At 44.1% G+C, this 17,728-nt stretch overlaps 1 protein-coding gene across 1 annotated transcript in view; it reads left to right on the top strand.

Moving 5' to 3' along the window:
• The window catches only part of tweek (transmembrane protein KIAA1109 homolog tweek), an 839,779-nt gene that overhangs the window by 63,719 nt on the left and 758,332 nt on the right, over window positions 1–17,728 (top strand). Inside the window, 2 exon segments of the mRNA XM_080283669.1 lie at window positions 601–729; window positions 10,958–11,170. Coding sequence (XP_080139795.1) covers window positions 601–729; window positions 10,958–11,170 — 342 coding nt within the window.

The following is a 17,728-nucleotide window of genomic DNA, read 5'->3' as shown; positions in this document are numbered from 1 at the left end:
ACCCCGCGGCACACGCAAGTTATTGGTAAACAAGCCCGCGGTGTAGGGGTTAAGGTGTTATTATGTAGTTATTCTCATCCATTTGTGTATCCCTATTTATCCATGTCTGTTGGTCTGTTTACCTATCCACCTTGCATATGAGAAGGTAAGGTAAAGTGGGGGTAGACTCCATAACTTATGGTTTGGTTCTTAGTCATGGTACTTATATCTGTGATGTAGGCTTGTGAACCTGTGATGGGTTATTCATTGACTGCCCTAGAATAAAAAGCCACTGCATCATTGTGGTTAACTAGGTGGTACCCTAGGCCCTAATTTTGCCCACCAACTCACAGTGTGTAGATGGACGCTTTAAGCAAGTGGTGCCAGCTGCCCACACCATGATATGAACCTTGGCACTATCTGGCCGGCAGTTTTGTAGCTAACAACACCAAACAGTCAGTCACTTGAGTTCCATCTACATTGGGCGATGAAACTTCTCTGAAGCCTCATGGTCATCATTCTCATCCATCACTCCAAGTGTCCCTTCATATCCTACCTTCCCTGTCCCTGATCTAAATTCTGCACTCCACTTTTAGCTAACTTTATTTTTGGCATCAACAGAACATCACCCCAGAACAATTTGATCCCACATCCATGGCTGCTGACTGCATAAGTGTGGACCTGCGCATCACAAAGGCCTCAGAGATCAAGCTGTATGGCTCTGTCCTTCGTCTTTTCATTAATCTAAAGGTAGGTTGCTGTGGGCGTGATCTAAAGTACTGATACTGTTTATATGTCACTTAACTGATCAGCTAGAGTGTTATGATTGTTGTAGTCGCTCCAGGATCATCATCATTGTTGTAGTGACCCCAGGGTCATCTGGAGATGAACCCGTGTACTGCTGGCCAAAGTTACCCATCTCCAACAGTCCACCAACCTAGTGAGGAATTGGAAGGGAGTTCAGTGATGCTTGTGAAATTGGGCAGCAAAACTGGTCAGTCATGCTGAAGCAACTGTAGGGAGAGTTCCTCTCTAGCACTGTAAATAGATTTAAAACATTTAGTTTGCTTTATCATATTATAGCACTATTTAGCAGAGTAAGTTGGCTTTGTCAGTGAAGTTAATTCCTAAGTTTTAGGTTCTGATGTAATGTCGAAAAGAGAGATGAACTGCCGTCACACCTTGATGTCCATCAGTTTGGTATGCGATAAATCTATAAAACGATTAACAAAAAGTTATACACAGTTTTGCAGTAACAGTGGCAAAGTTCACTTATACGATAATTGTGGTGGCCATGTAAGACAATCCTGTGTGTACACAGTGCCTCCCACTCAAGCCAATAGTCTGAAGTTTGAGCCAAGATGGCCACCCAGTGTTTATATTTGCTGTGATCATCTCCCATTCATTTAATTTCGTGCATGCAAGGCCATTGAAACACCATAGTATCGCCAAACAACAACCCAGGTGCACAACAAATAATGCAGTTTGCAATACTAAGTGGAGTGGTAACTTTTTGTGTGTAAAATACTGAAACTTGTGACTTAAAATTCATTCTCTAGAAAGGATGCTACCTCCATTGGAAAGTTTGGTGCTGCCAGGGTGCTGAGAGCAAGCCTAAATGGGTAGTTTTATTGATTTATTTTATTTTTACGTTGTGCCCTATGACCCCCAGTGTATCTCCATTGAACCCATGTTATATCCATCTCAGTATATGATAAATCATTATACAGTGAATTTTCTCTACGTATCATCATCACATACTGAGGTGTGACTGTATAGAGTTTTTGAGAATAGATTATTCTCATCAGAATCAAGGATTTCATACTGTAACTGGGAATTAGTTGGATGAACATTTCAGTATTTATTTTTCATGCTGCTGGATGCTACAGCCATTTAAGTTTGTGATAGGAAGATCATACAATTATCTCATCTCATTTGCAGTCACGGAAACTTTTTGAGAACATCTATCTATCTATCTATCTATTGCCAGACGCCTCAATCCCGTTTGGGGTGGCCACAAACAAATCGCCTCCAAGTCGCCCTGTCCCCTGCCATTTCACTGCCCTGCTCCCAACTCACACCCCCCTCTCTCATATACCTCTCCACCCCATCCCTCCATCTCATCCTCGGCCTCCCCCTCCCTCTTCCCCCCTCCACCTCACTCACATACACTCTCTTCGTCAGTCTTTCACCCTCCATCCTCTCCACATGGCCAAACCACCTCAGTGTGTTCCTCATAATGCTTCCTATCACATCCACATCCATACCACAACGCTCCTTTATATCCTCATTCGTCAGCCTGTCTCTCCACGTGACTCCACAGGCTCCTCTTAAATAACTCATTTCCACTGCTCTCACTCTTGACTTGTGTCCTTCCAACAACGTCCAAGCTTCACTTCTGTACGTTAGAGTTGGTATCACAATACTGTCATGTAGTAACTTTTTCACTTCCATGCTCACTTCCCTGTTTCTTATCACTGCTTTCAAAGAACCAGCAACCTTTCTTCCCTGCTGTACCCTTTCAAGCACTTCACCCTCCAAACCTCCATCCTTACTCATCACACTACCCAAGTACTTAAACGTACTCACATTTTCCAATTCCTCACCATCCAACCTCGCTGTACATTCACTAACTTCACCTCTCTCAAAGACCATCACTTTACTCTTTCCTACATTCACCTTTAGATTCCGTTTCTTACACACATACTGTAGACAGTTTACAATCTCTCTAAGGCCAGAGACCTTAATTTTGGAGGAGGTGGCAAAGAATAAATTGCCTTTGTTTCACACTGTCCTTTGCCATTAGGCTACGCTTCCTCCAACTTACACCAATCTCATTTATTAATTTATTCCTCCACCTCATCCCTCAATCTCCCTCTCCTGCTGTTCGTCATCTGAACCAATATTGCCTCATCAGGAGCCTAGATACCAAGGGGTAGGCTACTCATTCCAGACATTTAAAGTGAGAGTGAGCAGTTGCTTGTCCTTTTGCAACATGAGGTGAACAATGAACCCCAACCACCTCTTGGAAAGAGACCCTATTGGGCCCCATCCATTTTCAATCACTTAACCATTACTAGACTACCAGGCATATAAGAAATGTAGGAGTGAAACAGGGCTCATGCATTATAATAGTACGCAGCACAAAGGACAACTCTGATCATCCTACATAGAGCAGAGGACTATCCCATTAAAGGGAAAATACTCATGAGTGAGTGACAGGGAAATACATTGTCTATCTATCTATCTATCTATTGCCAGACGCCTCAATCCCGTTTGGGGTGGCCACACACAAATCGCCTCCAAGTCGCCCTGTCCCCTGCCATTTCACTCCCCTGCTCCCAACTCACACCCCCCTCTCTCATATACCTCTCCACCCCATCTCTCCATCTCATCCTCGGCCTCCCCCTCCCTCTTTCCCCCTCCACCTCACTCACATACACTCTCTTCGTCAGTCTTTGACCCTCCATCCTCTCCACATGGCCAAACCACCTCAGTGTGTTCCTCATAACGCTTCCTATCACATCCACATCAACACCACAACGCTCCTTTATATCCTCATTCGTCAGCCTGTCTCTCCATGTGACTCCACAGGCTCCTCTTAAATAACTCATTTCCACAGCTCTCACCCTTGACTTGTGTCCTTCCAACAACGTCCAAGCTTCACTTCCGTACGTTAGAGTTGGTATCACAATACTGTCATGTAGTAACTTTTTCACTTCCATGCTCACTTCCCTGTTTCTTATCACTGCTTTCAAAGAGCCAGCAACCTTTCTTCCCTGCTGTACCCTTTCAAGCACTTCACCCTCCAAACCTCCATCCTTACTCATCACACTACCCAAGTACTTAAACGTACTCACATTTTCCAATTCCTCACCATCCAACCTCGCTGTACATTCACTGACTTCACCTCTCTCGAAGACCATCACTTTACTCTTCCCTACATTCACCTTTAGATTCCGTTTCTTACACTCTCTCTCAAACTCATCCACCAAGCCTTGCAGCTCCCCTTCGTCTTCACTCAACAACACGGTATCATCTGCAAACAACAGTACAGGGAGTTTCCAAACACTATCCTCTCTCACCAGGGCCACTCCAACATCCACTACCCTACCTTGTACCTCTTTTATTACCCCATCCATGTACAGATTGAACAACCATGGAGACATGACACATCCCTGTTTCAACCCAACTTTCAAAGAGAAAAATTCACTTAGTTCACCATCCACACGCACTGTAGCCTTCGCACCATCGTACATACTCTTCACAGCATTCAACAACTTCCCATCTATTCCATATATTCTTAACACTTTCCACAATCCTAGTCTATCCACCCTGTCATATGCTTTCTCCAAATCCATGAAAGCTGCATACAACTTCTTTCCCTTCTCTAGAAACTTTTCCACTAAAGATCTGAGAATGAATATCTGATCTACACAACCTCTTCCCTTCCTAAAGCCTCCCTGTTCTTCTCCAACTAATTTCTCTGTTCTTTCTCTAACTCTGTCTTACCTGTATAATTTTTGGCTACATCCTTTTACTTGCTGAATATGGTACATTAACAAATTAGTGTAATATATAGAGGTTCCAGTTGATAAAGGAGAAAATGGTGAGGATTTGATGATACTAAGTGGAACAGTTTTGTGTTTCTTAGTCATATTCTAAATTGCTTTGGAGATTTTGTAACACTTCTTCCTCAGCGATTTTTATTGCATATTACTAATGCACCGTTTTATTCTTTTGCATTTTACTGAGTCATACAGTGTTTTTACTAAAAATGTAGCCAATTATCTATCATCCAGTAAATTTTTTGCCCTTTCTTAGGCATTGTGTGAACAATAAAATATATACAGTAAAAGTCCTGTAATCTGAATGGCAGGGGACTGAGAGTCTTTTGGACTACAGTATTGGTTTGTTCAGACTGTCGGGAGGGACCTCTGAAAACAGTAGACATATGTACACTCATGATCACTAATACCTGCCCAGGGGTGCCCCCTTCCTACCCCTGTATACCCAAGGAAGAGGGGAGGGGGGGATGAAACGAGCTCCACCTGCCACTATCCCAGCTCCGGACCCTTCCCCATACCTCTAACCAACCCCCCACCATGTGTCATTCTTAACTGGCAGTTACATCTCAAGCTTATATCATGCTGAACATCTTGGTCCCACTCCTAATACAAACACTGAACACTAGGATATTATCTGTCAACACGCTGCAGCAAGAAATTAATGCATTATGACGTTGACATTAAAACAGAAACGTTAACAGCGGCCACCTCAGGCGTCTTGTGTTGGGTGCGCGTGTGCGCGCGCGCACACACACACACACACACTGAAAAACACAGACATAGACTCACCCAAATAAGCAGGCACAGGTACACATGCATGCAAGCACCCAACACATGAGGCTTGGGATGGCCATTGTTAATGTTTTCATTTTACCGTCACCGTTATAATGCATTAATATCTTGCTGCAACCTGTTCATAGTTGTATTATGTACCTTTTACATACCCTAGTGTTTTGTTTGTGTATTAGTGTGACTATGAGTGTAAAGTATGAGGTTAGCTTGAGATGTAACTGCCAGTTAAGAATGACAAGTCTGGGGTTGGGAGGGGTATTGGTATGGCGGAGGGTTGGGAGCTGGGGTAGAGGCGGGTGGAGCTCGTTCTGTCCCCCCCTCCCGTCTTCCCTGGGTATATAGGGATAGGAAGGGGGCACCCCTGAGCAGGAATTAATGATCGTGAGTGTTCATGATCATTAAATAAACACTTAAAATGATATGGGTTATCGTTTTACTCACTGGAAATGCATAGAAGTGTTGATGAATAGTTGCAGGCAGGTACATCCAAGGCTAAGAGCAAGTCCAAGCCAGATAAATCCTTAGATAAAGCCCAGAAAAATTAGAAAAAGGACCAGTAAAAATGGGAAAACTTCACCTTGACAAATTCAGAGTACAGTAATCACTCTAATATCCGGACGCCCAATAACCGAACATCCCCACTAACCGAACCTTATCGTCCTGGGATCAAACATTCCCAAAATGGTCTGAAAACCCCCCCCAAAAAAAAAAAAAAAAATCGATTTTTTGCCGTCCGTAATTTGAACTTGCCGCGCGCGCCGCGTGAGAGCATTGTTTTGGTTCGTCATTCCTCCGACGTCCGATAGAGCGCCGCTGCATCCTCCCCACTTCCCGCCTGTCTCTCACCGCGACTGGACCTACGCTCTTCGCAATGGCTGCCCATGTGCTCGCTTTTGTGGTGGTGCCGTACTTGCTGCAAGGCCTCCTGCTGCTCTCTGCCCTCCTCTTAGTGTGTGTGATGATGGCCCCGCCACCTGAGAAAAGGAAGAGAGTGGTGTTGACTCTGGAAAAGAAGAGGGAGATATTGGAGAAAGTTGATGCGGGTTGGTCTTCTTCACGCATTCTCCGCGAGTTTAACCTGGCCCGGTCGACTTTGTTCGATATCAAACGTTCCCGAGACAAACTCATGCAGTACACGGCTGACTTCTCGTTGAGAAGCAAACGCAACGTGGAAAGGAAGGTTATGTTTACCCCCAAGTTTGCAGAAATCGACCGATCCACGTTGATTTGGTACCGACAGCAACGTGCAGCTGGTGTGATGTTACGTGGAACGGAGCTGAAGGCTGCTGCTGAGAAGTTTGCAAGGCTTCACGACGCCCTAGACTTCAAGGCATCCGAGGGTTGGCTCTTCGCGTTCAAGTTGCGACATGGCCTTACTAACCGTAAAGCACATGGCAAAGCATTGGATGCTAACGAGGATGGAGTTGACGAGTTTCGGCACAAAGTGAAAGGCTTGATCAACAGGGAGGGCCTCACTCTCGGTCAAGTCTATAACGCAGACGAAACTGGCCTATTCTATCGCTCGGTGCCAACGAACACTCTAGCCGATGAGACGGAGAAGCGTGTACCTGGCCGCAAGCTTTCTAAGGAACGGATATCTGCTTTGTGTTGTGCCAGTGCTAACGGCATGCACCGGCTTAAGCCCGTTGTTGTTGGCCGTGCAAAGCAGCCTCGGTGCCTTCGTGGGGTGATGGATGTCCTTCCTGTCGTATGGTACCATTCTTTGAAAGCATGGTTCACAGCTGTGATTTTCAAAGACTGGTTTCACCGTCACTTCGTCAAGGAGGTCATCCAGTACCAGACGAAGACACTGGGAATCCCTCGCGACCAGGTAAAGGCTCTCCTTCTTCTCGACAATGCACCTGCCCACCCGTGCGACAAGGATTTGGTTGCTGAGAATGGCCGTATTAGGTGCATGTTTCTGCCACCTAATACGACTGCTTTCATTCAACCCATGGACCAAGGAGTGATCGTGGCAACAAAGCGCCTGTACCGTCGGAAGTTCCTGGACGAGGTGATGGTTGTTCTCGAGGACGAGGACGAGCGCAGGGAAGGACGTGACACTCGAGGCAAGCGGACTTTGGAAAACCTTCGCCGCTACAACATCAAGTCTGTGCTGTACAACTGGGCTAGTGCATGGAAGGAAGGCCCTGTGAAAACTCTTGAAAATGGTTGGTCTCATCTGCTTCTCGGAACAGATGTGGAGTACGATTTTCTAGGGTTTGACGTGGATGACTTCCATGCACGGCTACGTACGCACGGCGACAATGTTGATGTGGACGATGTTCGTGAGTGGTTGGATGACGACGAGGGCGATCATGGGTATCAGACGTTGTCTGATATCGAGATCGCGTCTTCGGTTGCTGGTGTCAGTCCCGAACTTGAAGATTCCGACGACGAAGGCGATGATGATGCGGACTCCTCTCAGCAGGACACTACTCCAGCCATCCCCAAGCTGAGCGCACTCCGGGAACATCTAGAGTTCGTCCTAGACTACCTGGAACACCCGGACTGCGACAGGGAGATGGGGCCCTTGGGACTCGTGGAGGAAGTGCGTGCTTTCCGGCAGCGCATCATCAATCGCCAGAATCGTCGGTCCTTGCGTCAGTCAACGATTGACAGTTTTTTCAGGCCTGTGACCCCCGCTGTGCCAAGCCCTGGCTCCACTCCGTTGCCTCCCCAAGACAGGCCCTCATGCTCCGAGCCACAGCCCAGCACATCAGCTACAGTGGAGTCACCGCTCGATGTGAGTTTGCGGCTTTCCTCAGAGTCTTCTGTAGTCGGTACGCCATCACCATGACCCAGTGATGCACCCCTTGGTCACCTGCCAGTGATACTCTCGGACTCTGACAGTGAATAAACAGCAAGAACTTCTCCACTAGACCACACGGGAATTTTGAGTGTTGTGCAGTGAAAAAAACGGTGTGTTGTGTTAAGGTTTTTGAAATGAGAGAAAAGACTCAGTGGAAACAAAATTTAACGTAACTAAACTTCTTTGTTTTGGCTTCAGAAATTTTGAAAAGATTGGGAAAAGTTAATGTGCAACACTAAATTTAAATGGAACATTATTTGGACTAGAGTGAACACTGTGAAGAGAATGGACTTCTGTGTGTTATTGACTAAGTTCAGTGCAAGACTTCAGGAAGAGTGTATTGCAAGTGCTTCAGGAAATCGTTCTTACTGTCAGAGTCCGAGAGGAGGCGGTTATTCATCGAGGTGGCCAGGGACTTGCTGTAAGTAGCCAGAATGTTTCATATTGTACTTTTTTCCATACTATACTTACCAGAATGTTTCATACTGTACTTTTTTCCATACTATACTTACCTCATGCATGTGCAGTAGGAATGTGTTTTTCAGAGTTAGGCTAGGTTAGGGTCCATAAGTACCAGAATGTTTATTAATGTATGAACATACTTCTAAACCCTCATTTTATGTTTCTTTTGCATTTATTTCAGTCATTTATGTGCCTTATTGGTGTGATTTGGGTGTTAAATAGGTGTTATGCATGTCCAGAGGGAGTTGTATAGGTGTTTCTCTGAGTTAGGGTCCATAAGTACAAATCCATAAGCTGGGGCCCAATATCCGGACGAAACCAATAACCGAACCTACCGATGGCTCTATTGATCCGGATATTGGAGGGGTTACTGTATTGGGATTTTCAGATTATAGGTGGCCGGATTAGAGTACTTTTGCTGTAATTGAAAAAGAATGTCGAGGTGTAATAGGCAAAATAAATCACTGAGCAAAAGGGCTCTTAAGCCTACAGTGCCACCTGGAATATGGAGATCACTGAAGTTCTGTGCCATTTAATATCTGGACACAAAGCAAGCAAAGCTCCATGGCACATTCCTATCAAGCAGGTTAGTGTCTGAGTGGTAACTGGCCTTATAGCTTCAGAAGAAATTACAAAATAAAGTGGGGGGCCTATACATTGTTATTATATAAATCATCATCATCATCCTGACTTTTTTCCTGTATAAGGATGGGGTGAGGCAGTGTTCAGAAATCAGAGAAAGGAGAACGCACAGTAGAGGGCATGCTATCAGGAGCATGAACAGTGAAATGGGCCAGACACTCATTCACTTACTTTCCAAACCCCACAGGATTCTGAATGTGTCTCACAGTCCCAACATCTGCAGTTACCAGTTTTATATTATTCTGTATAAATGCACCTCATATTATGTACCACATCTTATCAGTTTTGTATTTTTCTTTATAAATGCACTTCATATTATGTACCATATAGAGTGCAGTAAGTTTTAGCTGTTGAAGTAAAAAAAATAAAAAAATAAAAAAGTGCCAAACCCTTATCATTTGTTACTCTGTACATAATTGGAAGTTGGTGAGGCTAGGGAACTGATAAGAGATTGAGCTGGCTGGATGCATATTGTGAGAAATGCATGATCAGGGATTTGGTACCCCTTTTTAAAGTGGCAGCATCCAGATTGACTCAGTCGGATACGTTTACATGAAGCAACAGAGCATGGTGAATGTTTTTGGCATATCCGATAGAGCCAGGATTCCGGGGGCTTGAATGATGAGTGAATGGAAGCTTGGCCCATTGAATTGGGCATATTTGGGCTGTCTGGACATTGTTACTCCTCATCCTGCCCTAGGGTGGGAAAGGAGGTCCGGATGATGATGATGATGATGATGATGAGTACATAATTCGTGCAACCAACTCTATTTCTTAAGTTCCTTTGTCTCATAGCTTCCATACCTTGCATTTGCACATGTTCATTTACTTTATCACTGGTATTGATGGATTCCATTGTGCTTTTGTCGGGAAGTAAAGCTCAAGAATTGATTTAGTCACTGTTTTATACTTATGGATTGTTTACCTTTTTTTTTTCCCATTATTCAGTTACTTTAAATGATTCCATACTTCGTCATAACAAATCCTCATATTCAGATTGGCCAGGGTACAGCTTTGTTTTATGGACTAGCAGCAAAAGTAGTTGCCCAAACTAGCTACTGTAATTGCTTCCCCGCAGTTGCTGGAAACTGTTGGGAAAAAAGAAATCTCAGATTTTAATATGATTTGTAATACCATGTGAGTCAGTACTTGCACTTTAACTCCTCCATATTAGCTTGTGACTGAGTTTCCTGCCTAAAACTGATGATTGTGTGGCCAGTTTTTAAACATGTAGCCACACTTCACTCTAACCTCCTAGGTTCAGTGGTAGCCTTCCGTCTACAGTATGACCTCCTGTAGTGTTTTTTAACGTGGCAGAGATCTCCTTTCACCTTAGGTAATAGTCAAGTGTAGTCAAATTGGATATGTTGCATTAATTATAGTCATTCACATTTACTAAGCAGAGATTTCCTTTTTTTTCAGCTCATTTTCCATAGCTTAGTGGAAATATAAGATAGCATCATGGTTTTACGTCCTCCCTCATTATTAGCATCTCTATTTGCATACTCAGGATAGAGAGATGGCAGTTTTATGCCTAGTTAAAGTAGACAGTAAAGGAGACTCATTCCTATCTCATATAATTACCATTTCAAGGTACAGTTTGAGTGACTTCTGCATTTTGTTAGATGGTAATGATCAAGAATTAAAGTAAGTAACTTACCCTGTCATGTACATGGAATGATATTATTGTTTTTCTTTACAGGAAAATATTTTTGGTGAAGATCAGAAGTTCACAGACATAAACCAATCATTGTTAAAGAAGGAAAGCACCACCACCGAGACCAGCCAGCCGGAGGAGTCCAAATCCAACAGTCTTGCTGAGGAAAAAAAGCCAGAATTTGACTGTCGCAAATACCGCCAGTTTGCTGTCACTGTCAATATTGACATACAGAATGTTGTGGGTCATCTAGTCAAGGTCAGTTTACTAGATGATCCTCACATTCAGCATATACGAGTATATATGACAGTAGTTCAACAGTATTTTGAGTATTTTGGAATGAAAGAAAGGATGATATGCAATAGATGTAAAACTGTTGAATGAAAAAGAAAAGAATATGATAAAGATTCATCCATCCATCCATCCATCATCCAATCCTACATTGCTCCATGAGGAGCGTAGGAGCCCGGGGCTAGGCAGTTGGTCCTGACATTGAAGATGAGAGTGACCAGCCTCACTCATCCCTGAGTGGCATTACATGAGCAATCAACCCCAACCACCCCTTGGATATAAACCTTCACCGGCTCAATCCGATTGGAGTGCAATAATTACCCACTAAACCACCAGGCGCCAAAATTTGGTTATTTGGTTACCACCTAGCGTAGTAAATGGTTTCCTGGTGCACAGGAAACCATTTGGCTTGTCACTCAGTGTAGAGTCACCCACAGGCTGAAGGAAGTGGAAAGAAGGAAGGAAAGAAAGACAGAAGAGGGAGTGTAAAGTCACCCGTAGGCAGAAGGACAAGGAAAGAAAGACAGAAGAGAATGGAAGGAAAGAAGGATGGAGAGGAAAGGGCAGATACCCGAGAGCAGCACTACATCGAGTGAGTGGATGGTGAGCACCCCCACCTACCACAAAGTAAAGATTCTCGTATCCAAAATAAAGCTGCCAATGGGGTGCTGGTAGTTGACCTACTGACAGATAGTGATACACCCTCCCCAACCCCCCAGGGGAGTCTAACCCCCTTTAAAACCCTGTACCTGTACTATATTGGTGTTCAAACATAGAAAAACAACCCTAAATCCTGTGATAAGCATGATAAAATGTCATTAGACTGTACAGGGGCGTCCAGATGTTACACGCATTTACAGAGTACTGGTAGTAACCTGTGAGAAAAAGGGTTCGGTGTTTGACCACGACCAACTAATACCTATAATGCTATGTTAAACAGTTTCAGGCAAGAATAAAGGTTTGTTACATCTGAAACATAAAGGTTTGTTACACCTGAAACACACACACATACAGTAGGTCCACCATGCTTACCCAGTATGTGTTCATTCAGTAACCAATTTACACACTCATTTGTTAAACTAGGAGTACCATGCAAACCGGTCTTGTTTACGTAGAAATATATTTTTCGTTATAAAAGCTTACAGTGACAGACCTCAACATAATCTCTCTCTCTCTCTCTCTCTCTCCTTTCTCGTCTACCCCCGTTTCCTCTTTTCTCCATTCTTCTTTCTTTTCTTTCTTGTTTTCCAGTTGCATCTGGTGGTTATAAAAGAAGGCAGTAAAAAGAAAGAAAGTTAAATAAAAGGAGAGAAATACAACTTATATCCCCATAGCAGTGAGTAAACAATGTTTACATTAGCTGAGACAGTCAGTTTTGGCCTGTGTGCAGCTGACATAAGACATTAACACATTAAAACACACTCTCTCTCTCTCTCTCTCTCTCTCTCTCTCTCTCTCTCTCTCTCTCTCTCTCTGTCCTGCTGGAGGCACAAGTGGGATGAAATTTTTGTGTAAATGTGGGCCTGCAGAGGTTTTTCCCGAAAACTTAGTCGTTGTCATCATCGTCGTCATCGTCATCATCATCATCATCATCATCATCATCATCATGCGGACCTCCTTTCCCACCCTAGGGCAGGGTGAGGAGTAGCAACGTCCAGACAGCCCAAGTTTGCCCAGTCCAATGGGCCACATATCCATTCACTCATCATTCAAGCCCCCTGAATCCTGGCTGTATCTGATACCCTCAAAACATCCACCACATTCTGTAGCATCACATAAACGTATCGGCTATTGTCAGTCCAGACGCTGTCTTGTTAGATAGGGGTGCCAAATCCTTGATCATGCACTTCTCACAACAATCATCCAGCCAACCCAATCTCTATATATTAGTCTCTAGCCTCACCCACTTCCATACCTCTCTTCCTCACACACTCATCCCACCATATCCCTCCACCTTCTCTTTGGCCTACCTCACCTCTTCCTTCCTTCAGATTTGCTCAAATATACATTTTTCACCACTTGATTGTTATGCATTCTCCCCACATAACCATACCATCTCAGTACACTGTCTTTGATTCTGGTGTCCACAGACTTCCTCATTCCACATCTTTAATGAATCACATTACTTCGTGTCCTTTCCACTCTCTGTACTCCACATACATTCCTCAGCAATCCCATCTCCACTGCTTTCATCATCATCATCATCCAATCCTACGTTGCCCCATTAAGGGTGTAGGAGCCCGGGGCTAGGCAAGTTGGTCCTGACATTTAAGATAAGAGTGACCAGCCTCACTCATCCCTGAGTGGCATTACATGAGCTGTGACTCCAGCCACCCCTTGGATATAAATCCTCTACTGGCTCAATCCAATTGGAGTGCCACAATTACCCACTAAACCACCAGGTACCATAATTTGGTTATATGGTTACCACCCAGCTTAGTAAATGGTTTCCTGGTGTACGGAAGCCATTCGGCTTGTCACTCAGTGTAGAGTCACCCACAGGCAGAAGGAACGGGAAAGAATGAAGGAAAAACAGACAAAAGAGGGAGTGTAAAGTCACCAATAGGCAGAAGGACCAGGAAAGCATGGAGTAAGGAAAGACAGAAGAGGAAGGAAGGAAAGCAGGAAGGAGAGGAAAGGGCAGACACCTGAAAGCAGCACTACATCAAGTGAGTGGATGGTGAGCGTCCCCACCTACCACAGGCCACTGCTCTCACTCTTGACTTCTAATTTTCATGCCATACCATAGTGTCACATTCATAATGTTAAAGTTGCAGCTGCAATAGTCAAGCCTCTGTTTCTTATCAAGGCTTTCATAGCATGAGCCACTTTCCTTCTTTGTGTCTCTCTTCTTTCCACTTCTTTTGCTCATTTTCCTCTCTTTTCGATCACTACCCAGGTATTAGAACTCTCTCACCAATTCCAGTCTCCCTTCATTGACTGTAACATTACACTAGGAGTACTTTATTAAAATTCCTTTTGCAACCTTTGTTTTCTTCATGTATTTGTGGATTGTTGTTGTTATGCATTATTTTCTTAGTGTCTAGCATTATGTTGGATATTCCCATGTGTATTTTGATGTCTAAATAACTTAAATACTGAAGAACACTGCTGCAGTTAGGAGGCTGGTAGGATGTAGGTAGGTAGGTTATTGCTCCGTATCCGGATATCATCCGTATCCAGACAAACCGATGGCTGTACAGGTATTCCCCGGTTTAACGATGCAATTGGTTTGGTAAAAACCCATCTTTAAGCAGGGTATTCTATATTGGGGTAGTTCTAACATGTAAAGTAATGGGATGCATTTTTCAGCCTTGGATTTCCCCCCTAAACAAGTCCAAAACCTACCCAGATGAGCCCCAAAACAGTTTACAGCCAGTCTGAATGGTCTGACAGCTGTAAAAGAAGCTAACCTAAGCCTAAAACCTGTAAATAACTCACTAAAACCAACAAACAAAACCTGAATATCATCAAATGTATATCTGGAAAAAGCAAACTTAGTAAACTGTACTCCCAAATGACAATGTTCACCTCACCTGTGGCTAAAACACATTAATCTAAATCTGAAAACTATGTAAGTCTAAAATATCATCAAAATTGGTGGGAAAAAAAAAAAAAATCATTAAACCGGGGTTTGGCCATTGTTAGGCGGGGTATAGTGGTATTTCTGCCTCCATCGTTGAGCTGGGGTATTGCGTCTAGGGGTATCGTAAATCGGGTTATTACTGTATTACGTCGGATAATCGAGGGGTTACTGTGTCCGACCTTAGGTTCTAAAAAAGTAAATCGCTAACTTGTTGAGCTAGGACACTAATGCCCCTCAAAGTAGGCCCCTTCTGACATGGCACACATAGTCCAGCGTTCTTTTCACTGCCCGAAACATTTTTCAAAGCCAGCTTTCAGTATCTCATGCAGGTGCTTTGTTGCATTCGTCATGATCTCTTCTCTTAGATGAACGTCGCTCAAGACGTGTTGGAGTGTACAAATCATGATCCACATTTTCAGAAGACAGTATCACTGGAGATGAGACAGGTGTACGGGTACAACCCAGAAACCAAAGCACAGTTGTCCCAGTGGAAGCATGCAGAGTTGCCTCAGCCAAAACAACACTGACAGGTCTGCAGTATGGTGAAATGCACGTGCATATACACAGTTTTTTCGACTACCATGATGTTGTGCATTACGAATACGCACCAGAAGGTCAGACTGTCAACAAACATTACCACTTTGATGTTATCTTTCGTCTTCATGATGCAGTTCATCAGAGGAGACCAGACCTTTGAAAAGCGGCAAGATGGAAGCTGCACCATGACAGCACCCCTACCCATTCTTCTCAACTGATTCAGGAATTTTTGGCCAAGCACAACATCCTGGGACTGGGAGGCCCTCAGGCAGTACTTCTTTGATTTTCCCTGGAATGATTATTGCTTCCATGGCCGTGAGCCATCTGAGTGTGCCTTGCGCATTACGGAGGTTATTCTCTCGGGCATGGAAGCATACATTCTTTTCTCATATCCTTTGACTAACGCAAGAAAGCCTTGGTTTAATCACGCTTGTTCTAATGCTGTCCGCAACAAGGAGAAGGCCTACAAAAGGTACCAGAACCAAACCACCCTTGAATCACATTATCTTTACGTTTCTGCCCGGAATCGTGCTAAGTCTGTTCTTTGCTCTACTAAAAATAATTTCATCCATACTAAATGTTCTCAACTCTCCAACTCGAATTCTTCCCGCTCCTTCTGGCACCCTGCCAAAAATCTTTCTGACAACTTTACCTCGTCATCCTTCCCTCCTCTTTTCTACTCTGATGGTTCTGTAGCTATTTCTTCTACTGATAAAGCAGATCTCTTCGCACAGACTTTCTCCTCCAGTTCCACCTTAGACGATTCCGGTGCTGTTCCTCCATCACTTCCCCCCTCTGACTTCCTCATGGCTGACATTAAAATTTCTTCAGTTGATGTATTTTCTGCCATCACTGGCCTCAGTACTAACAAGGCATATGGGCCTGATGGGGTCCCTCCTGTTGTTCTCAAGAACTGTGCTTCTGTGCTTACACCCTGCCTAGGCAAACTCTTTCGCCTTTGTCTGTCAACTTGTACCTTTCCTTCTTGCTGGAAGTTTGCTCTCATTCAGCCAGTCCCAAAGAAGGGTGACCACTCCCAACCCTCCAATTATCGTCCAATTGCTTTAACGTCCTGTATTTCAAAAGTTTTCGAGTCAATTCTTAATAGAAAAATTTTAAGGCATTTTTCCTATCACAACCTTCTTTCCGATCGTCAGTATGGGTTCCATCAGGGACGCTTCACTGGCGATCTTCTCACCTACCTTTCAGACTCCTGGTCATCCTCCTTTCGGGACTTTGGTGAAAGCTTTGCCATTGCACTTGACATCTCAAAGGCTTTCGATCGAGTCTGGCATAGATTTTTAATTTCCAAACTGCCCTCCTACGGTTTCTTTCCTTCTATCTGTGCCTTCATCGCTAGCTTCCTTTCTGGTCGTTCTATAGCCGCTGTTGTAGACGGCCATCGTTCTTCTCCTAAATCTATCAACAGTGGTGTTCCTCAAGGCTCTGTCCTATCACCAACTCTCTTCCTTTTATTCATCAATGATGATCTAAGCTGTACATCTAACCCTATCCACTCATACGCTGATGACTCCACCCTTCACCTCTCCATTCGGTTCCCGCAACGCCCATCTCAGCAGTTACTTCAACTGGCAAGGGATGAGGCTATGGCACACCTAATGTCTGACTTGGCTCGTATCTCTGAGTGGGGTAAAAATAATATGGTTGTCTTTAATGCATCTAAGACTCAGTTCTTACACCTATGAACCCGACAAAATCTTCCACAGGTATACCCACTAATGTTTAATAATATTCAGCTTAATCCTGCATCATCCTTGAACATGCTTGGGGTTTCATTTACTCGGGACTTATCTTGGAAAGATCATATTACATCTCTTGTAAAATCTGCTTCCAAGAGATTGGGTGTGCTAAGCCGACTCCGCTCTTTCTTTACCCCTGCACAATTGTTGACTCTATACAGGGGTTTTATCCGCCCCTGTGTGGAGTAAAACTCTCGTGTGTGGGGAGGCCCCCCACTTACAGCTCTTCTCAATAGGGTGGAGTCAAAGGCTTTTCGTCTCATTAACTCTCCTCCTCTTACTGACTCCCTTCAACCTCTGTCTCTTCGCCGCACTGTTGCATCTTTATCTCTTTTCTGTCGCTACTTTAATGGTCACTGCTCCTCTGAACTGTCTGCTTGCATTCCTCCACCTCTACGACAGGCGCGTAGTACCCGTCTGGCAGCAAACTTTCATCCCTTTTCTGTCCAACTCTCTAATGCAAGAGTTAACCGTTACTCCCAGTCTTTCATTTATGCAACAGGTCAGCTCTGGAACTGTCTCCCTCTGTCTGTATTTCCTGCTGCCTATGATCTCCAGTCTTTCAAACGCAATGTGTCCAGGCATCTGAAAATGATCGGATCTTGAATTTGGCTCTCTATTGTATTTTGTTTTTCTCTTGGA

This window comes from Coenobita brevimanus, chromosome 98, assembly GCF_032717465.1.
Source record: "Coenobita brevimanus isolate Jiangsu-jjx chromosome 98, ASM3271746v2, whole genome shotgun sequence".
Lineage (NCBI taxonomy): Eukaryota > Metazoa > Arthropoda > Malacostraca > Decapoda > Coenobitidae > Coenobita > Coenobita brevimanus.
The sequence above is the reverse complement of the archived record's forward strand: the minus strand, read 5'-3'. Positions and strand labels throughout refer to the sequence as shown.